The sequence below is a fragment of the Rhyacophila brunnea genome, unplaced genomic scaffold (genome assembly GCF_057557595.1).
Source record: "Rhyacophila brunnea isolate RB1 unplaced genomic scaffold, BYU_Rbru_1.0 scaffold_21, whole genome shotgun sequence".
Classification (NCBI taxonomy): Eukaryota; Metazoa; Arthropoda; class Insecta; order Trichoptera; family Rhyacophilidae; genus Rhyacophila; species Rhyacophila brunnea.
The window spans coordinates 32,865,067-32,889,028 of NW_028232871.1; the positions used below are offsets into that span (position 1 = coordinate 32,865,067).

General features: G+C 31.9%; 1 protein-coding gene across 3 annotated transcripts in view; it reads right to left on the bottom strand.

The window, feature by feature from the left end:
- Positions 1-6,102: 6,102 nt before the first annotated feature.
- Positions 6,103-23,962, bottom strand: part of LOC147070965 (uncharacterized protein CG43867) — an 899,434-nt gene continuing 881,574 nt past the window's right edge. For 2 of the 3 annotated variants that reach the window (XM_085948917.1, XM_085948918.1), the window contains 9 exons: positions 18,960-19,097; positions 15,323-15,480; positions 13,958-14,135; positions 13,296-13,451; positions 12,021-12,195; positions 11,279-11,441; positions 10,377-10,506; positions 9,262-9,474; positions 6,103-8,706 (listed from right to left, as the gene is read on the bottom strand). In XM_085948917.1, the coding sequence (XP_085805043.1) occupies positions 8,251-8,706; positions 9,262-9,474; positions 10,377-10,506; positions 11,279-11,441; positions 12,021-12,195; positions 13,296-13,451; positions 13,958-14,135; positions 15,323-15,480; positions 18,960-19,097 (1,767 nt within the window). In that variant the 3' untranslated portion in view covers positions 6,103-8,250. The remainder of the gene's footprint in view (positions 8,707-9,261; positions 9,475-10,376; positions 10,507-11,278; positions 11,442-12,020; positions 12,196-13,295; positions 13,452-13,957; positions 14,136-15,322; positions 15,481-18,959; positions 19,098-23,962) is intronic. The other variant, XM_085948919.1, reaches the window with a different exon arrangement.

The following is a 23,962-nucleotide window of genomic DNA, read 5'->3' on the forward strand; positions in this document are numbered from 1 at the left end:
AACCTTTTTAAGGCTTCTGCGGATATGCCATCGCCACCTGGTGACTTGTGGGTTTTTAGTCTCTTTATCGCCTCTATCACTTCACTAAAAAGTATTTCAGGTTCTTGCTCATCGATACTTACGTCAACCACCTCATCATCCTCTTCTGTATCTCTGTAAAGGGCTTCACAATATGTTTTCCACCTTGCCGTGACCCTATCCAACTCCATAAGTAGTGTGCCGTCCTCTTCCTAGATGGCCCAGTTCATTTTCTTGAAATCTCCTGTGATTTCTTCTACTTTTTGGAAAAGATCGCGAGTTTCTACTCTGACAGCATGGGTTTCGATGTCTTCACACTTATTTCTGAGGAAAAGATTCTTGTCCCGAAGACAGAGTCGCTGAACAACTCTGTTTTGTTCAGAGTTCCTTGCATGTTGTATAGTTGAATTAAGTCCCTTATTTCTAAGATCGGCTCTTGTTTGTATGGCCTCCCATGTTTCATCAAATATCCAGATCTTGCAACGTTTCAGATGTTCCTTACTGTTATAGAGTTTCTGGACTTCCTCCATCGCGCATAAGGTGGCTTCCTTCAACTTATTCCATGTTGTTTCGACATTGTCGCTGGGGTCTACGTATAGTGATGCCATTTTACGATTCACCCCTCGCTAAATTGCGATGTCGTAGTATCGTTAAATATAAACGGTCGAGTAGTCTCACATCGTTTAGTCTTTAAGTACTTTAATCCAGTAACAAGAAGTTGGTGATCGCTTCCGCAGTCTGCACCTGGGTAGGTTTGTACATTAAACACTGATGACCGCCATCATTTATTTATTGCTATGAAATCAATCTGGTTTCTATAGCGATCACCAGGTGCGATCCATGTATATAATCTCCTAGGGTGATGTTGGATTCATGATTGCAAGATCCTGCTCTACGCAGGACTGCAAAAAATCTTCCCCTCTTGCGTTGCGATTGTCATGTCCAAATTTACCGATAAACTCTCTGAGATGATTGTCGTTCATGGTATTACCGACTTTGGCGTTCATATCGCCTTGAACAACGGTGATCTCTCTTTTGGCCTATTTTGACCTATTTATAAATAAATATTTTTTTCTTATGAAGGCGCCGTCATAATAATTATATGCCTATCTAAATGAAATGAATCTCAGTAGGGTTACTACGGGCAATGGTCAGATTAACTGCAAGATATATCCCATTGAAAATTCAATTATAGAAAACTTTACACTTAGAGTTGGGTTTCGGGAATTTCCCGATGGGAATTCTCGAGAAATTCTAGAGATTTTCCATCCCGAATCTCAAGAATTAAACTTTTTAACATTTCGGGAAATTCCGGATCTCGAGAATCTTTTCTCGGGATTTCTTTATTATCAAATATTAAATGAAAAAACGATTTTCTATATGAAAAAAGTGGACAGAAAACACAAAACGTTCAAAGACTGATCGAGGCATTTAACACAATTAAGCCAACATCGACTCAAAATGAGCGCAATTTTTGCAACATCAGGGAATTTTGTGTCTTAAAAGCGTACGCGATTGACAGTTTTTTGAAATTCCATTTTAATAAGTAATGTTTTGGATTATTTTAGTTTTCCAACTTCCATTTTGTTGTCTTATTATTAAAAATATTTTTTCTTTTTTGTAAATTTGTCGGTTTTTACACTGATTTTAGGATTTTTACAGGTTTTTTTGAATTACCCGATATCTCGAGAATTCCCGAGAATTCTTTTCTGGAAATCCCGAATCTCGAGAATTGAAAATTTCACATTTCGGGAAATCCCGAATCTCGAGATTGGGATTTTCTCGGGAAATACCCAACTCTACTTACACTCTGAGAAATATTTTACAGGACCATACCGAGATAAAATCGCCTTGCAGTAGTGTTACAAGCCTGAAAGATTTTTTAATAAATAGGTACCTACTGTGAAGCAGAATACAAGTGGTGTTTCATGATGTCTATCATGTGGTTTGTTAATTTTCAATTTCAATTTATTTATTTTACATATTGTGGACATTACAAATTATAAGTTTAAGACGTTCACAACATGACATTTAGAAACAAAGAAATATTATTAAAACAGTTTTATGTACATAACACAATGTGTAAATACAAAAAATATTAAGTATATAGGTACAAGGAAGTACACCGGATGAGTTAAGCAGACCCTATTTTAAGAATTTAAAAAACAACGTCCACCTAAATTCACCCTCACGTAAGTGGAATATATCAATATCCGATGCGATTTCATTAAACATGGTTACTGCCCTCCCAATTGGCATTACTAATGGCAGGTTAGTTCTGCACCGTGGGAGAACAAACAACGGATGCCCTCGATTCCTAAGGTAATTATCGGAGACACACAAGCCAACACCACCAAGAATGGCAGAGTTCACATTTACGCCGCGTATTAGTCTGAAAAAATATGTAGCTAAATAAAGATCCCTTCTAAATTTTAAGCTACAGTATGTAAGCATCCCTAAGAGAAAATCAGTTGGATAGTGCCACGGATAATATCCATACAGCCGAAAGTAAAGGAGTCTCAAAAATTTCTTTTGGACTCTCTCCACCATAAGGCCGTACTTCAACTGATGCGGGGCGCAAACGATAGACCCACTCTCAAGTCTGCTTCTAACTAAGGAGTTATAGAGAATTTTTAATACCGTAACATCCGAAAAGACCCGGGAAGTACGCAAGACAAAGCCCAACATCTTTAGCGCCTTTTTACAAAGGGTATCTATATGACCACTAAACGTCAGTTTACCATCAAACGTAATTCCAAGATCTCTTACAGATGATATTCGCGAGAGAACTCTGCCATGCATCGAGTACTGGAAAAACAATACTCGTGAGGCTTTAGTAAACGATAAAACATTGCATTTATCAATATTGAAGTCCAGTTTGTTACGCCTGCCCCAATCTAATATATTATCTATATCAAGTTGGAGTTGACGACAATCGTCCTAGGTGACAACTTCCATGAAGAGTTTCGAGTCGTCAGCAAACAACAAAAACATAGCATTTTTAATTACCAATACCAATTAATTTGATTGCACCATGAAGGTTAACCTATTTTTAATATTTAATAGTATTATTTTTGTCTTTAATTACAATGTATTTTTTTAATTTGTTGTGTATTCTTTCCTTTACTATATAAGTATTGCACACTTTGTACATTAATTTTGACAGTCTATTAATGAAATGGAAAGTCACCTCACTCAAGTGTAAATTATTAATAGGTAGGTACCTACCTGAAACATAGTCATTACTTACACTATTTTGTCATCAGCATTGGCAGAATAATTCAACACCTTAGGAGAACAAACATCATTATATAAAGTTAAATACTAATCTAAGCTTTGGTAGAATTTTCATTCAGGAGTCTTGGATGCACACATTCCACTTGAGACTAACATAGGTAATCAGAACTCAGAAATGCCAACCAACCTGCATTCAGTCCCGTAATTTGAATCAATTCTGTATAAAAGGCGGTTATCTAAATTTCAAGTTAAAATTTAACACCTGTGGCAATGCCACTGACGTTTCTTATTATGTCACGCAGACATTTGGTTAATCTGACAACGATATTGCCGAGGTAAAATTATGCATATGCTATTATAGTGCGGTAAGTAATTATTGTTGTAATATAGTATAAAAAAAAAAGGTACCGAATTAATACTATTTGGGGCGCGCATGACGGCGACTATAATTTTAAAACTGATGTCACAATTTGAGTATTAATTTTCTAAATCGCATTTGATACTATTTGGGATGTGCCGCTGTAAACAGTGTATGACCTGCCTATTCTTACGGGACATCACTATTAATTGACGAAACTGCGATGCAATTGTTGCATTGACCAAAGAGCTCATGACTATCTCATCCATTTATAGCCGCCTCTGATTGGCCCATAGTTTCCATGTATATTTTTCTTTTTTTAGGACTCAATCATTTCACAATAACCAGATTTAAAAGACGTAGGTGAGCACACACTTCACAAGTGTCTTATAAAGTGTGCTTGTAGTTCAACAAGATAATAAGTGTGGCAGTCCTAATAGAACTTGGTACAATTTGTTCACTTACATAATTCTCTTGTAAAATTTCATTTGTGATCATTATGACAGTTGGCGAGAGAATCAAGGTAGATGAAACTGTCAACTATATCAAACAAGTACGCACCAATGTCAGATTTGGGTATAAAAACGAAAGCAGCTACCTCCTGACGATGATGGTGTACCAACTAGCATAATAAACTAAACTAAATTGATTCTTTTTCTAAGATTAGGCCGAAATTAGCTTCTGACTGACTCATAACAAGAGTCCATGTGCCAGAAAACTACAGGATACAAACCACATCTTCTGGGAATGTCCGAGAATGTGCTCCGAGAAGAAAGAGATGCTCTAGTCGGTCCAACCAGATCTTAGGCCTATTGGGCCGTCTAACCTGGTCACCACAAAGCCCTGTTATATTGCATTTAAAAAAATTGCGGCGTCTTATTGTGGACGTGAAGATCTCTTCTGATTGTTTTGTTCGTTCATATTGTATTTTGTATCTTATATATCGTTAAATTCATTTATTTTCGTTCCGCGCCTTTCTCTCCCATGGCACTTTTTATTAAATTACGTCTTTCATTAAACTCAGTCAAAGCTCACTTGAGAGCGTGGCGACCTCAGTCTTGGGTATCTCCTCATGAGATATCCAAACGTAGGTCCTTGTGATATGCTTGATAAAGGCTGAGTGTGGTGCGGGGGGGATGGTTCGGAGGGTCCATGTTTGTGTTGTCTCATAAGGAATGGGATGCAGCGCAGACAAGTATTATAAGTTTTATTTAAGTAGTGTTATAAATGTCCAAAACCAGGCATAAGGCATGTAACAAAAATTTAACTTGGTGTCAAATTCCAATAAATTCCATACATCATGTATACGCATTGTGTTGTTTCCAGAAAAAGAAACTTTTGGCACATAAAACTACATTTAATGCAAAATAATAAGTTATAATAAATATCGTCATCTGATAATAAAATAGTTTCACATGGAATGTCACTCAATATACAAAAACATAAAATTATATTGCTTCACGTCGTCTATTCTATACACAAGGCGGCCATCGATGGTAGTTTATCATATCTATGTATAGAGGTATTATAATTGTTATAAGTTAACTGTCTAAACTGTCTACCTCGTTCTAAAAGTTAACACAGCCTAGAGAGGGGCTGTTAAAACAGACGGGTAACTTATTGTAACAATTAACCACTCAATACATACTACTAATAAACTACCGTCGATAGCCGCCATGTGTATAGAATAGCTTCACATGTAATTATTACTAGGGAGAGGGTTTATTAAAAAAAAGATATATCGTTTTTAATATGAATTTACTCATACATGTCATTATAATAAATTATTATAGTACACATCCTTTACTATTTATATTACTTGACAAAGAACATACTCCAACGAAATTTTTTCCAAATACATACAAAATAATTAACAAAAAAAGAAAATTGTTTGATAATTAAACACGATTTCATTCAATTGACAACATTATAAGAAATGGAATATTTTACCACAGATTAATGATTTATTTAGAAATTTCTTAGGCTTTCAAATATTATCATTTTAGGCCAAAAGTTTTAAAAATTATCATGCCACAATATTGTAATCAATAAAATCGTAAAAAACGATAAAAACAACAAAAAAATTAGTAAAATACAAAACTCATTATGTTAAAATTACACTTTCATGTTTATTATGTTTTTTTTTACATGAATATCTAATCTAATTACACGTTTTTTCAATAATCTCAAATTTCACTTTCAAATATATATTATGTTAAATAATTAAATGGTCAACCTACAAAATAATTATCACCAAACATTATGCATGCGTTCGAAATGTCACACATCAACATACTAATGATAGAAAATTTACATAAAAATTATGTACGTTTTTACAAAATGAGTTTTTTTAATTTTTTAAAAACAACCTCAAAGAACGACAACCATCGCGTTTGGTTCGTTTTACCCTCAAATATACAAGTCGTGTAGTATTTTTTTATTCTCGCCGTCGGACATTTTGATTTTCATTATTTTTTTTATTACATTAACTAAACATTTAACATTCAAACGTGGAATTAATATTTTTTTCAAACAATCACACAATATCATTAAAAAGATTCACGCTTCCGAAAGAAAATAATTAAAATTATTTTGTTATTAAACAACAAATATTTAATGAAATATTAAAAACAGTCCGTATTTAAATGTAAAAAATATCAATTCATAGAATCTTGTCGAATTCATAAAAAAAATATTGACAAGGTGAGTGACATTTATTGTGGAACCTCAAAAAACTGTTATCTATTTGTTTATCTTTCATAAATTTTATTTTAGAATTTATCATTTGTTAAAAGAAACTTTTTAATAGAGAATATTGTATTGAGGATCCACTGTATTAAAAAACAAGACTAAAACAACTTAAATTTTATTGCCAGCCTTGAAGATTTTTTTAAAAATCATCAAACATCAGATAAGGCAATTAAGAGTAGGGAATTTATATCTAGTTATGATAATTGAGTTTTCCGTGTTCGTTAACAGTTTTCCAAAATATCAGATTTTGTAATGTTTCGTAATGAAGTGCTAATTTACGATCAGTCTTCTTCAATAACATTTGAATTAAGATACTTTATTATAAGTACTAAACAAAACAGCACACGATTTCCGTAAAATTTGTAAGTATTCGAAAGATAGTGAGTAAATTAGCCGAGACGATAATTTATAATAAAAGAAAAATAGTTAACTTTACAATTCTAAGGCCATCTCTGATATACATAATTTTATATGAGAAGAGATATTTCATAATATTATATCGAAATATCCTTGTGAAAAATTACCTAAAATCTATGAAGAAGACTTCAAAATGACGATGACAACTATGACCCAGTTCAATAAAACCATATCTCAAAACTCGTCATGTTTTCTATAGAATAGTGATGCAACTCAAAATTCATAATCGTATGTTCTAAATATTTTACATGAAAATTCGGAAGTAGTTTCATAAACGGATATCACATTCAAGACATATAATTATTTCACAACAAAATAGTATGTTAATACAAATAAATTGCTATTATTATGGTATAATACTTTGAGTTGTATTACTATTGCAGAGTATGTATGAAATTTAATGTAGAATCAAATAAACAGCAATTCGTGGTTGTGGAATTTATTTTTTTTGAGTTATGGTCATATTTAATTGAGAGTTAAGAGCGTTACTGACTTTTTATAATGAGGATGATAATTAGTCATTCGAGTCCTTGAGAGTTTTTAACAATTTCTTTTAAAGCGCAAAACGAAATAGGCATCCATGTTTTATTATAATGACATAATTGTAATATTTAATATCGCATTATACAGTTTATCGATTATGATATCATACGAAGAATGACAGAATTACATACGTTTATAAGATAATTTCGTAATAATTATAATGTTTTAATAATGTCACAAATACTTAAAATGTAACTGTAAAAAATATGAGTTTCGAATGTTTATTTTTTTGACACTAGTATTTTCGATTGCACTTTCTTCTTCATGATTTATTATGTTTATTAATTATTACTGAGATATTTTGAGATTCACTGAATTCAGTTCACAAAAGTCAATCTTTTTGAGGTATACGATATAAGGGAAGTGTTTTTATTTAATATATTATAAAAATTGTGATCAGTTTACAAAATTGAACCACAGGTTATAAAAGTTTTTCAGTCACTACTTGTGCATTTTTAACTTATCGTTCGTTCACCGAAGAATTAATTGCTCACTAACGTTCTATACACTGAGGCCGAGAGGTGAATTCTAAATTGTCTGTGTGTTTAAAGTAATCACTTTCATCGTAGAATAAATAATTAATTCGTGAAAAGTTTAAAAAGTGTCCTTACGGCTATGTTTACAGAAGGAAGTGTTATATTTTTATTTAGCACCACTACGCAAGTTAATATTAACATTGTAAACGTTCATATTACATCTCTTGTCGGTTATAATTCGTAATTTGTAAACCAAATCCGCTATACACATTAAAAAAATTCACATAATATTTACGAGCTATATACAGACGTAACGCATCGCCGTTAAATACATAATGAAAGCAGAATTTTATTACACAGCCTGAAATTTACTTTATTAAAAAAAAACAACTAACGAGGTGCGCGTGTAATGGTGCCAAACTAAAAGCGCAACTACGATTTAACCTTCAATCACGCGACCCCGCTATCTAAATGACTCCGTTTTTTGCAGTCGGTCCTCGGGGTGACGTGATGATCGGGGGTTGACTTCAAAATGTCCGGCTGCCCGTGCGACATGACTCTGTCCTGGCAGCCGCTGGAGGTTTGGTTTGTCTGTGACGATCCGTATGTCAAAGTTGCATTTCTCTCGGAGAGAGTCATCGTTGTGGTGTGCGAGTTGAGAGTTGCGTGCGAATTCAACGTGTTGTGTGTCGTGTGATAGTGCGTTGACGAATTGAGGGTGTTGTGATGGGTGGAATGCGGTAAAGTGGAGGGGGAAGAGTGCGGTAGAGTCGAAGGGCCGGGTCGCGATCTGACCGACCGATGGCTGCCGTTGCGAGTGAGAGAGTTCATCTGCGGTGTGCCGGGCTGGCCGTGGCGGGACAGAGCGTTTTTGTAGTCCGCTATCAGGTGGGTTAATTCGGCCATCTGAAAGATTGAGACAAATTAAATTGTGGCTAGATGGTGAATGACACTATAAACATAGTTGGATGAGCGCTAAACGAGAAAGAGCAGTGCATGTTTGATAGTTGACATTAGCAACCATATCAATGATCACATTATCGCTGCCTTAGGGCTCAGACATACAGTAATGCAGTTGCAGCGCGTCGACGCAGGTCATACTTGATTCCAAATGCATACTGGAGATTCCAATCGGATACATTTGGAATCAAGTAAGACATGTGTCAACGTGCTGCCAACTGCAGTACTGTGTGTCTGAGGCCTATTTCATGGGAACGAGTAAAATGCATATTCATGGTTAAATAGTTTCACTATAACTAAAACTTTTCAAAAAAGGATTATAGAATCACCACTATAAAAGGGGTCACAATGCCAGTAAGTTTTAGAGCCTCTGGCTTAATATAATATATCAGTTGTCATATTTTATAAGTTGAAATAGAATAAACTATATATTTTCGTAAACCAAAATGTTCCTGCAATTGATGGCAACGTTATCGAATAAAATTGATTCAGTAACATTACCTTGGGTTTGTTCAAACTGATGAGCATTTTTTCGATTCCCATGGTTCCGTCCTCTCCATTAATGACCATCATAAGATCATCCTGCACTCCACCGAAGAGTCCAATGGCGGCGTGTGCGTACCGAGCGATCACTCCCATCGATGCCAGCTCCAAGATAGTCACACCGTCTTCTGAGACCGCTAGCCACACCATTGACAGGTCGGGTTGCTTTATCTGGCAATAAAATTACAAAATGACAAGTTAAGAAAATATGATGGTTTCAATGTTGCCAACATAGCGTTTTTCTTGCCAGATCTTGTAGTTTTCACGAGTTATCTGGCTTACCAAAATCGCATCTGGAATATTGTGGTATTAAAACTAACATTTTTTCATACATTGACTAACTTTAAAGTTGTCATAAAAACACTAAGATTGATAAAAAAAAAGATTCATCGACTATATTGTGTAAATGATCTTGAAGAACTTGATTATGATAAGAATATTTGAGGGAATTTACATGGAAATAAAATGTAGTTTATTATAAACAGTACAGACATTTTTTCTTCGGACAAATTTTGATTTCACTTTCGAGGAGGTATTAGCATGGCGGTACCCGGTGCGCCGCAAATTTCTATTAAAAAAAAATATTAAAAGTATATCATAAAGACTTGTATTTCGGTTAAGTATGATTCCAAGAGATGGCAATGTGTGCACAATAATATATTTAATTATTTAAAGCAATCGACCGGGGTTAGGATAATTAATGTAAAGTACAGCATGTATGCATGTTTATTTTCAATGGACGGCCTTGCGTGCACAGGATTGTAGACATTTTTCGTTATGTTTATCAGTACGTTTATTGTTTGAAGTGGTACGAATCAGCCAAAAATATTCAAATTAAGTATATCAATTTATATGAAAACAAAAACATTTTCAACATGGGCGTTCAAGGGAAGTAATCCAATGTTAGAGATAGTATGCTTATAATCTTCTATGTACAGTTAAAAAATTATAAATGAATATCAAAATATATTGCCATTTTGCAATGGCTACCAATTCAACCACACTAAAAACGAAAAATAGCAAAAGGTCCTATGAATCCTTCCAGTTATATACCAAACTATTTGTATACTAACCCTAGCTTGGAAAAGGGTTGCTCCGAAGAAAGGCCATTTTCTGGTGCAGTTCAGATATATTCGTACGCAGTCCAAAGTACTTCTTCCTCTGAGAGCGATCCATTTTATTTTCAATTTATCTTCAACTTCCCTGAAATTACAAACAAAATTATGTTAGTAAGCCTTCATAAAATTTCAATTATGATCATCGTCAGTCGATTCGTTACTCGATGATAGCTTTCATTGCTATGTATTTCCACCAAAGTTTTAAACATGCACCATTACAATGAGATATATTTGGACTCGCATGAAGTTGTATGATAGCGAAATGAAACCTAATTGGCTGCACACCACCTTCTACTAATAGATGATCCCAATTGCTTACCCCGAAATATAAAAATTAATTTTAAATGTTAAAAAATGTGAACACGTAAAACGTAAGCAAAATTAAAAGTAAATTACCATTTTTCTTCCCCTAAGAAGACTCTATGGAAACATGGGATGGTATTTGTTATAAGGAATAGTTGTTAGTCATTTATCAATCTATTGTGCCTTTGCTCTGGATCAAATATGTACACATTGAAAAAACCAAGTGAATTTGTCAGATGTGGTATTTGAACCCTGAGACCCATGACTTTATTTACAGATACTCTGGAACTAATACACATCAAATGTGCTTTATCAATTGGGGAACTGGTGCAATACTAATCGCGTCAAAATTTCCGAACTATGAATCCAAGCTGTTATCTCAAATTCTGATAATATTGGCAACCATCTTTTATAATTTTGAACCAAGGTATTAACAAGAACACTAATACCAAGGTTATTCAAACAACTGCTCTTTCGAGTTCAACAATAGACAACTATAACAATAATGAATTATCGTAACATAAAGTAATCTATATTAATGATGATATTCCAACCTTAATTGTTCAATTGAAAGTCCTGTTCGGTATCTGTACGGATAAAACCTATCAACCAAGGCCACGGTTTTGTCGGGTTGGCAGTCGCCCATTTCTAATTGCGCCATCAGTGCTCCCAGTTCCGTACTCAGCTCTCTTGTCACGGGAAATCGGCCGGCAACAACTGGACAAAGCAATATTATGTCATTATATGCCAAGGATATCTTCATTTCAAATAAATAATCAGGGGTTATAGTACAAAAAAAAATTAATTGATAAGAAAATGACAGGAAGTATCTGACAGTCAGCTGTTAGGACTACTTACGTCATTTGGAATTTATTGTTGAATTTTAATAGAACATGTCACAAAACAGGATAAGTTTGTATAAGAATACATTTTATCTTTGACACTACCCCAATGTTCATTTTAATTATTTTTTATTCAAGACTAAATTAAATGTAGATAAAATTTAAGAACGTAGCACTTTGCATTGAAATTACGTAAAGTCCCATAAACATACCTATTACGTGACTCCAAAAAACGAACGAGCTAACCATTATACTTTTAACTCAAATACTGTCCTTGCAGATGCGTATTACCTAATAACTCTACTAATCAGACACGATTCAAATTCTTTCAATAATCGTAAGCATCTTTGTGATTAAAATCGATGTAATAGCATTACTAACTTGATTCATAGATGGCGTCAAGATCAATAAAATATGTCATAAAAGTAATTTACTTATTCCAAATATCACATACCTTGTTGATTAACCTGATAGCAGAGCAGCAGTCTCTCTCTGTCTGTCTCGCTTCTAGCAGCGTGTCGGAAGTATAGTCTGTTACGGTAGCTCAACCGGATGACTCGGGAGTTCTCAAACTTGCCGGAACCCTTCTCCCGTAGTGCTGTTTCCCATTTCGATATGACATCGCATAACTTGAAAGATAATTAAATACATAACACGTAAGTATGTAAGTACATGAGAATAATAATTAAGAACGTGCTTAAAAACATAACATCACTGTTATGTATTGTTAAATTAATAACAAAAGTTAAATTACGTAAAGTAAAATATGTTCTTCAAAATTTGCTTTGATGCACAATTATTTTTCACAACCAAAAGCAAAATAAGAAACAATTTCTTTTATTAACGAATAATTCACAAGACTTAAACTTAAGAACGTAACATTCTTCATACTGAACATACATAATAAATTATTATTAGCAAGTGCAAGTACGTTATGACTAAAATTTCAAGTGATCCAGGCGTAGGTTAGTAATTAGGGCACTTAATTGATACCTTGATTTAAAATACAAAAACTGATAGCCAAACATAACGCAATTTGATCTACTAGTAAAAGTTAATTGGTAAAGCGCATTGATGCGAATCCGGTGGATACAGGGTCAAGTAATATTTATTTTCAAAACAAGTTTTTTTGAGTAAGTATATACATATCATCTTAAGCTTAAGGCTACAGCGTTGGCCTATAGCGTCGTGGGTTCCAGGTTCGAATCCTGGGTCTGGAAAGTACACATATTCATTTTCAATTTGTGTAGGAGTCAGAATATGTACCTAATAGGTTGAGCAAGTGGCTGACATCCATTTCTCGTAAAAACAAAAAAAAATGGTCGAAAAAAAAAGAAGATAAATCTGAGGTATTTTCAAATTATGTATGTATGTTCAAAAGCAATATGTTGCGTGTATCGAGTTTGGATATATTCATTGAATATATGAAGTACCTACCTATTAAAAGGTTGTGAACGACTTCAAAATGAAGGCTTACTGATTTGTGGAAAAGATCATTTAAGATAATATTATGTTCTCAGATAACATTCTATCCTCAGAAAAAAAGAGTTTGTGTGACCCCCCTAAATCATCAAATAATATAAGACACCCCTCCCCTCTTAGGGCATATTGTCATATATGGACTGTCATACTTTTAAACAATATTTATTTTATGCAACACGAAATATAATGGGGCATAAAATATTACAAATAATATATTATGTAAGAGCTGACGATATTTGATTCTCACCTTTTTATCTGGTTTTATATGGTGCTCCATATCTTTTTCTATGGGGTCATCGCTGAAGAGTGTAAAACCGGAAACAGTCGGTTCTCTGCAGGAAAGTTCTGTACTGAGGGTTGATAGAAATTCTTCAACTGTAGTAGAGCCATCAAAACTGACAACCTGTAGAACAAACATTCAAAATTAATTCTATAAACTGATTGATTTACAATAATTGCATAAAGATTGTTATTTGAAATCCACGTTTCTGAAGTTGAATACGTATCATCATCATCAGCCGGGGTCAATCCACTGCTGGATGAAGGCCTCCCCAAGCTTTCTCCAACTCTCTCGGTCCTGTGTCGTTCGCTGCCACGTATTTCCGCCGAACTTTGCTTTGTTCCAGACATATTTTTCTTGCCTCTATAATTTTTGTAATTTATTATAATTAATATGTTCGAATATATGCATACTGAGCTGCCACTTCAAACGTTTTTACTTTAAAATAATACGTATTATCTTAATGTTACTCCCGTGTGACTGTCCTTAAGACAAAAAGAAGGTACTGACCGTCGGTTTTACCTTCCTCTTCAAGGAGTCACCGAGTGAAGAAAACGATATGGTACCTACATTGTTGTTATAGATAAATCTGAAGATGTTGAAAGACGAATCCTGAATCGCGGACATACCTGGTAAGTATTATTCAGCATATGGACCGGGATAGCATGCGGCAAGTTGTGATGATATGGATTCTTCAGCAGAATTGACAAAACCTCCATGCGGGATGGTTTGTCTTCCCGGCTGCCATTTCGAATTGTTCTTTCTAGAGCTCGTTCACAATAAGCGGCATACTTTCCACATTCCGTCCTGCAAAGAAAAGAGACAAGTTATAAATTTTAAATTTTTTAATTGGTTGTGATTCGGTAGTTACAAAACACATAAAATGACACATATTGGTGAAAAACTATATCAATCCGATGTAAACACATTTAAATGATTGCATCTTGGTGATTTTAAAAGACAAAAAATTACATACTGTTGTAAAATCACATCAAAGCGCTCTTTTTTATGTGAATTTAGAAAATTAACAAATCAATAAGAAAAACAAATAAATTGGCCACCCTTGACATAGAACATGAAAAACATTTTACTGATAGGCTGTTGTCAATTAATAGAGAAATTTATATGAAAAATATAACTCAAATGAGTAACCACACGAAGATATGAAACAATTGAGCCCTTCTTTATAGAAAGTGCAGTATTTTCGACACCCCCATTTAAAATTTAAAACTATGGAATAATAATTACAAGATAAAAAGAACTTTTTATATACCACGTTTTTAAATTTTCTGTTGAATCATATTTAAATCGAATTTAGGACAAATAAGGCAATTGTCAACTAATCATTTTTTTCCTATTTTGCAACAAACAAACAAATATAGAATACTGAAATGTCATTTTGATTTCCATAGTAACGCACGTATATATTAAGAATTTTGTTGCTAGGACCACCCCCTAAGCAACCAATAATAGTGGATTGGATTACAGATTTCTTCCGAAATAACTTTTCATACAAAACAGAATTAACTGAAAATGAATTCAATTCTACTTAAAGATGGCTAAAAGTATTAAAATAATGCATTGGCATCGTGTTCTGATATATTCTAAAAGTTTCAAATGTCTAGCTAGTCGGGAAGTTAGTAAAAAATCGATTACAAGATTTGTACTGGATAAACAACCACCGGACAAACAAGAATACGAGCTAAGAAAAACTAACTAAGTTTTTGGTAATGGTTGTGTAATATTATTTATTTATATACAAAAACTATTAAACAAAAAAATGTTTCATGATTTCACACATCGAATTAAGAGGTGATTTTGTAATAATCAAAAGTATGTGCAATTTACCCACATTGATTATGGAAAGTATGAATTAATTAATCGCTTTAGTGTAGCTAAACTGAATGACTCTTTTTCTACAGTTGAGTTATGGTTATCGTTAAAAATCGAAGCGGGATAATTAAAACACACATCAGAATAATCATTGAACTTACTTAGAGTCTGAATTTCTGGATAGGTGCAGCTTGAGGTACCAAAGCAGTCTGTTGTTCCTCGGCACGAATAGACTGACAGCGAGCGCCAGCAGTTGCCAACCTTGGACGAAACTGTATGACGGCGGATTACTTTTGCAATCCACCGAGAGCAAAGGAGCCTGCGTAATTTCAACACACAAACGACATGTCAGTACAGAGATATCACACAGATTGATGCAGAAACTAAAAATATACTTAGTCACCTATCCTAAACCTAAAACAGATAAAATGCTTGGAACACAGATGTCGGTCATTGTGGCGATTGTAGGAATTATAATTTTTCTACTGGCTGTCTACAGGGACCATTATGTGATTTGTTTTAATATCACACTGGACAAGTGTAGGTGTACACATAAAAATATTGGAACATAATATCGCCACTGTTCTGGCAGAAGACACTAATTCAAAAAAATGTAGTAATCCCCAGTTAGTGTGTTCTGCCAGAACAGAGACGATATAATATAATTAAAAGTCAATCGGCTTTCCCAACAATTGTAAGTTACAAATGTTGTCTGATAGTAAAACATTTAACCATGATAACCATTGACATAAGCTTAAAGCCATTTATTTCGATTTTATTAAAACTCATCATTTATAGATGCATATCCTCATCCAAATTGAGATACAGTAAACATTAAGTACCAATATAATGCAAATACAGAATCATTGAATTAATTCATGATAACTAAATTATTGTTTTAACGAAAAATGTTTGAAATGGTAATTTGATAATAATTTTATTAATTGACTGACAAAATAAAATTGTTACAAATGTGTTGTTTTTTACTTTCGTAAAGTTTGAGTCGTAACTCGGAAAGACTTTTTAATGATGAATATTTGACGTTTACAGTATAACATAGGCAATAGGTATAAGAGACATCTAGTAATGGAATAACTAGATGAAATAATTTAATTTATTTTAAGAAACAATGATTCAAATCTACTTTTGTGAGAGTCGCATCAGCCGATGGGGTGTTATTAATTATATCAGACTTTTCATTATGGATTAAATTTGACATTTGAAATCTAATTATTATAAACTAAGCCAAATATTACTGTTGTAAACGCATATACCTTCGGTTTTGAAAAAATTATGAATTATTCAAAAATGTGACCAACGAAAGTTTATTTTTTAAAAAATATTATATGTTTTTGATTATGAAAAATGCTTCTTGTTGTTTTTTGGTACATATCGATTAAATACAATATTTGTGAAGGTAATTTTGCAGTAAATAGTATGTAAACCAGGGCTCGATGAACCGGAGCCCACCAGAAAACAGCACCGGTTCGTGAAATTTATGAGATTATAACACCGTCTCATGGAAAAAATAAATAACATGTTCCGGTTCGTGAATTATTAAAAGGTACCTATTTAAAATCACGCTCTTTATAAATATATTTTGTAAGTTTAGAGGAAACTATCCGAATTATGATAAAAAGATAATATTGATGACGTTATTACAACCCTTGATTTTCACCTGTCCTAATCTTCCAGGCCATAAATTTAAAAACTGTTATTCCATTAAATTTAACCATAAGTACAATAAAAAATCTATCAGACTTATTTTTATAACATATATTACATAAAATAATTACATAAATATAAATGATTTGAGAAAATTATTAATAATTCCGTTACTAGATGTCCCTTGTACATGCTAGTGGCCCCCATCTCTTAATGGCCTAATGATAACCATTACAAATTATTTGAACCTGAAAAAAATAAAAACAATAAGTTGCTTCATCGAATAAATAAGTTTTGATCGACAAAGTCACAAAAGAAAATTGAAATAATTTTGATGTTACAAATTTTAACAAACTGTTAGAATTACATGCACTTCAACAAAATAAACCCAAACTCATTTTAGCCAATTTCACATTGAAAAAATTATACAGCCAATACTCATATTATTGTGTTTAAAAATATTTATTATTGTCAACATTATTTTGTGCAGAAAACATACAAAACACGGTGGCCAAAATGCTACGCAATAAAAATACACGACGGTAGCTTGTTAGTACAAGAAAACATAGCGATTTAAATAGTTCTTACCGCATACTGTCCTAAATCCAAATAGTATTATAAAAAGGTAGTTTTATTATCATATTGTGATATGTATTATTGCATAACTACAATGGACATCTGTTTATAAAAATGATAATATATTTTGCATTAAAGCATGATGACAGCTTTTGAGATTATAATTCTATTGACAGTTTACACAAAATACAAGCGTACATACTTGGTTATACAATATTAAAAAAGCCGTATGTATTTTGATATGCGCATTAAATGTCAAACAATATAATATATAGAATCATAATAATTAGAACCTTTAATAGTCAAAAGTACGAACATCACTTAATGCTTATATTATTTTATCATAGAAATAATTATAATACTTTAGACCTACAGTAAAACCCCAATATTATAATAGTAAACGTAAATTTCTAAAAAGTTAATTATTTTTATGTCATTTACATGTATTTGCTCTTTCACCGTTTAAAGAATGGTCATTTTCTCTTGAACTGACAATGTTTTTTTTGCCGAGGCAATATTTGAATGAGTAAGAATATAAATAAACAAAAAAAAAAATTACAGACTTATGCAATCGCGTTGTGTAAACTTGATCTCGAGCACCGCAGATATGTCTATAAATAGAAACGCACACATGCCACTGGAATTCATTTCAACGATTGTCATGTGTTTAAAAAAATTGAATTTTAATAAGTACATACAAATTACTATAATTGATTGTTGAATATTTCAGGCCTAAATTGTGGGAACTGAAAACGTTAAGCCGGGAATTAAAATGTACTAAAATGTAACCGTCTGCAGAAACACGAATTCTGGGCCTGTAAAAGTGTGGTTTCACTGTATTTCATTTGAAGATATCAATTGATTGTAAATATAGTTCATCTTCAGTTTTATTTTGACATTTCTAAAATAGTGTCTAGTGTCAAAATAGCAATAAATTTGATGTACATATCCGAAATAATTTGGCTGAATGTAGCTGTTGTTTATCAAAAAGGATATAAACAATATTATTGCGTAGTAAATACATATGGGGTTCCATACAGAGACAACCCAAGAGAATTATGCGGTATCATACAGTACCAAACATATATATGACTTTAAATGGTTTTAATCCACATATGACGGACAAGTAAGTGAGCGTTAAATGCATTGGTAAGACTACCTGTTTGACAGAGATAAATTATTATTAAAATAAATGAAAGAAACAATACACACTTCACATTTATCAATGTGTTATATTATATCCGTGGTATATAGTGGCGCCAAAGTAACACAATGAAATTTTTATTCAGCTTAACACAAAAAATTCAGAATTAACTAAATAGTATTTTTGTATAGAAACTGATGTTTCTTATTTCTCCAAAGTGCGGTATAATTACTTATGTTTGAATAAATATTGGTTAGGATTACGGACCCAATAATTTCATAGTATTTCAACATATCGCTAGTATTTTTTTTCAATCACAAAACTGTCGGTCGCCATAGATTAAGGTCAGTTATTAAGTCGGTCAGGGGCTTAGAGTGAGAATGATATTATACTGCTTGTCTGGTGTGACCTACCTGGACAGACAAAGGAGAGCTTCCGTTATTGTGGGCGGCGTCCGAGTTGCCGCTTTGGGAAATGCTCCCCGAGCCGTTGTTACCGGCGGATCCCGTGTCGCATGTGAACAACGACTGGGTCGCGCACAATAGAAGTTGCTGGAAATGAAATGTTGGTGTTCCACATTTTTCCTCACTGGCAACAATTATTAAATTCATCCTAACTCTGTAATCTATAGTGGGTTCACAAAATTCGACTTGTCATATTAGTTCATACTGCCATGAAAATCAATACATATTAATCATTGTTGCATAGAAACGACAGTTAGATGCAAGCGTTTACATATCAAAGAGAACATTGTATTTGAAGGAGTTTAATTAATTGTCAGCATAAAATATATACATATCCAGGTGGAATGCAATACGTATTGGAGACAGTAAAAGAATTCCGAGACATGCTATTAAATACAATTTACTGAAAAATTACCTTTGACACATCGCAACTCGATGAAATAGAATGAAAAGCTTTAACAAAGATTATTATAATCTTTTGTCACATTGAAATTGAAAGAGTAGAAATATTATTAAAAAAATCGGTGTTAAAAATGCCTTTAAGCTATGAATAATTAAAACATCTTTCCAGAACATCCGAGGGACCTCTTTTAATGATAAAGATAACCATAAAATAATATGTAATAAAAACATAAATTTATTTAACGAATATGCAAGTCTCTTTTAAATAAACAAAAAATCTATGTACCTTTTAAGATATTATGTATTAATTAATTAAATTTATATTTTAAATGTAAAATGTACTAAATTACGGCTTTCATATTCTATCGGTAGAGGAATTATGTCGCTTTTAAGGGTAATTTTTCATTAATTAATTGCACATTTCATAAATCTACCACTAAACGTCTCCAGTACATATCATCTCCCTCATAAAACATGAATAATTTATTAGTAAGACATCAATATAAATGATATATTATGTCCAAGAATGATCCACTGGTTTAATATTTTTCTACAACGATAGATGACACTGTTGATATTGTAAAAAAATATGCATTTTAACTGGAAAGATTGGTTGTCGTCTAAATACAAAACCAAAAATAAAATTAATTCAAACACTATACTGCGAAATCTTAAACGTGAGACCTGGCGGCGGTGTTCGTCTTGTATTTTGTCTATGGCTTTCGATTTCAAAGTATTGAAACGCGAGAAGAGAGGATCTAGTTCTCCAAGCCGCCGCCGCCTATTACCATAAAGATTTCGCACTATAATATATTATCGAACAATAGACAAGTAGATTCTTTACAGCTGCAGGATTCGAACCCACAACCTACGGAATAGTAATTGGGCATTCTAGCTGTTGTTTTTCTTAAATAAATCACTAAAATCTCAATGGTAATAAAAAATTTATATTTTTTACAATGATTCAAATATGTAATAAAAATACCTATTGTCATATAAGAGTGGGAAACTAAAAAGATTTTTATGTAAGTAGATACCTAATCGTTGATATTATTTTATTTTCAAATAATGCAGATCATCCAACAGTGACGTCTATACCTGCACAAAATATTATAAAAAACCATCAGAACATCATTGGGAGATATACTAGAAAACAATAATTGTAGCTTGCTGAAGGCAGGTTATTTGATTACATAAAACTCGTAATATTATATTAATTTTGTGTAATGCAGTGACTTTAAAAAGTAAAATAATAAGAAATAAGCAATGCATATACATAATATATAATATCTTATAGAGGGGTGCATATATAATATATATATCATAATATATTACTTAAATGGTTAATAGATAGGTATATAGTGCACTGGGTATTGATTATTTTTGTAAAATTAGTATGCACCCTGAACCAAGACAGTGAATAACAAATGGTTTTGTGACCCGTGAATGATTTTCGATATATTTAATGAGAAGAAAATGAGAATTATAATCATACGTTTGTAACTATTATTCTCATCTTTACCTTTGAGCGATTGGGACTGTAGAACCGTACCGTGGACTGTAAACCGTTTTGAAATAAGGCAGGCAACTAACTATCAAGTCATGTTATATTTAACAGCAACGTAGGAGAACGAATACTAATTAATGAGTGAAATAAACGAAAAGGATAGTAATAATTTATTCTGTTTACTGCTAATCCTTCATGGAATACCGTTGTGTAATGTTATTATGAAACAAGTATATAGAACTACTTCCATATTATATATTATTGACCTATGAAACTTGTGAAAATAATAAAAATGTACAAGAAGTAATAATATATCAAAAGGATTGTTTATAACATCATATTTATTTACTGTTAGTCCTTCATGGAATGCCAATATAAAATTATATATCAGGCTTCTATTTTCAAAAATCAAAATAAAACCTTTTTTAGTAGACTAATTTTTTTTGTGTCAAGCGTAAATGGTTGATTTAATGTTTTTTTCTTTCGAATTTTATTTTCAGACAATATGTCCAATAAATATATTAACATTTATTTTATATCATTTAAATAATCGGTTTAATTAGATTTTGATTTTAAATGGATTTATCAGTTTTTGGAAATAGATGCCTCTAATACTTGTTTCATAATCGTACTAAAAGGATTATATTATGGTACATGAGAGAGATGGTTTATGACTGTAAAAGAAAGATAGTGAAAAAGATAACTCAAAGAAGATCTGGGGAAAATTATAATATGGATGACACCAACATTCCATCTGGGGCACAGACTCCAGAATACCGAAATTCAATAAAAAAAAAAAAAATAACAAAAATATGGTGAGAAAAATAAACCTGTATTAACATTTTATAATAATTAAATATAAGAAAGACTATCAATAAATTAATGTTGTATTTCAAAAAAATATACAGCGTAACACTATTACAGAATTTTGAAAATCATTGTTGATTACTGTCATGTTTTCGATTGGAACATCACAATTATTTCACAGAATTACTGATCTAATTCTCAAGGACAAACGTTCGAGACAAATGCGAAGAAATAAAAAGAATACTTACTCAATGCCTGTGAAATATAATGTTATTCTCACATATAAAGTTTCATATCATAATGTATTCTAATTATTTATTTTTCGCATTCAATGTAGTTTGGAACCTGCAGTGGTATATAATAGTTTGTATATTCCAATTTCAAATAATTAAAAAAAACAAACCGTTTCAATTAAACAAAATCACAATTTAAAAAATAGTTCTACGTAAAGAAGCAAATTTCTGTCAAACATATCATAAGATATGAAATACATTCCCAAAAAGTTACTGTTGAACAGAATAATTATATTCAGTTACACATACAATGAATAACTATAATTAACACTAATGTGTAACCTTAGTTAAAGTACGTAAATTCAATATGTATAAAAACACTAAAATACTGTAAGCTGTGATTAATAATTATATTATTTATAAATTTATACAAAAACCTAATATTTCAATAATTCAACAGTGCTCTTTTTTACGCAAAGCCCAAAAATATTTGTAAAAATAACTGGTAATTTTAATAAAATTTTCAGTTTTCAAAGGATTTTTTTCTTAGCAAAAGCCTAATTTTATTCGTTCCATGCCATTGAGGTTAAATTTTAAAAAGACAGATAAATTTTGAATTTTATTACTGAAATTTTTATTGTCTATTTAAACTATTAAGTATAATATAAGGTTCATTAATATATTCACAAATGAGCGGCGGGTACTTACAAGTATTTTAATTTTAACATTGCAAATTGTATCTTGGGACAGTAATTAAAATAAACGGTGGTACAACAGCAAAGTTTTTGATATTTCTCCAATTCTAGAAATTGTATAAATAACAAAAACTTTATATTTCTACTACACAAATGACAGCTCAATAAAAAGATAAATGTTGTTTAAAATAAATCCTTGAATAATAACCATTATTATAAAATAACAATAATTTATTAGTGCCTACATGACTTCTACATATTATAATAATTACATAAACAATTAAAATAACTATGTGGAAGTACTTAGTATTAAAAACTAGTTATAATTTCACTATAATGGTATTTTCAATCAAGGATTGACGGAAAACAGTATTAATTGTACAGTTGCAATGTCAAAATCAAAAAGGAAACAAAAAAAAAACACAACATCAATGGCTTATAATATGAGTGATATTCGTAAAATGAGTATGGGCCGTGCACATAATAATATAATGGATACTTGAAGCCAACAGAGTGAAGCGGTATGAAAGCTTAATATGCCAGGCCTCCATTCGCACAATGGCAGTAATAATGGTACACAAAACTATAATAAATGGGAAATATTCATACAATATAAAGCTGTTGACACAACTGTGACTTACGTACTGCCATACAAGGGACATAGGTGTGTCTTAACACCTAGTGAAACAGAAGGCGTTATGTTTAGTAAATGGTTTAGTATTAAATATTTCATTAAGAGTGTTTTTCATAAATAATAATAAAGTTTAATCAAGTAATACATAAATGGTTAAATAATATTCCGAGATATCCGAAATAATTAAAATAAATAATAAACTCCTGCTTTTTTAATAACTAATATAATATTGCAATAGAAATTGGATACCATAATAATATCTTATTTTTTCAATATGTGGATGTGCAAACTGTGCTTTAACCGCCAGAAGAGTGTATACACAAAAAGACACGTTTTAAAATTGATATTTTTGATGTCGTTTATCCTTATCAGTTTCTGTAGATACACTCTTTTGATACCAGAATCCGGAATAAATCTAAATAATTTGCAGGGAAGATTCTTTAAGTTTTGTGGTGATAGGTATTTAATAAAACTATTGTCAGTGCTTTGATAGTATATAAAAAGGAACATTTCACCAAAAAAGCATAGGGGTCTATTTAATAAATAAATAGCCTAACTTTCCGTCACCAGTTTTATCTGATTTCATATTGAAAATTAAATATAAATAAAAAAACTATTTCATATATTTTTTATTCCTCAAGAGGTGGCACCGAAACTAGATATTGATCGATAAG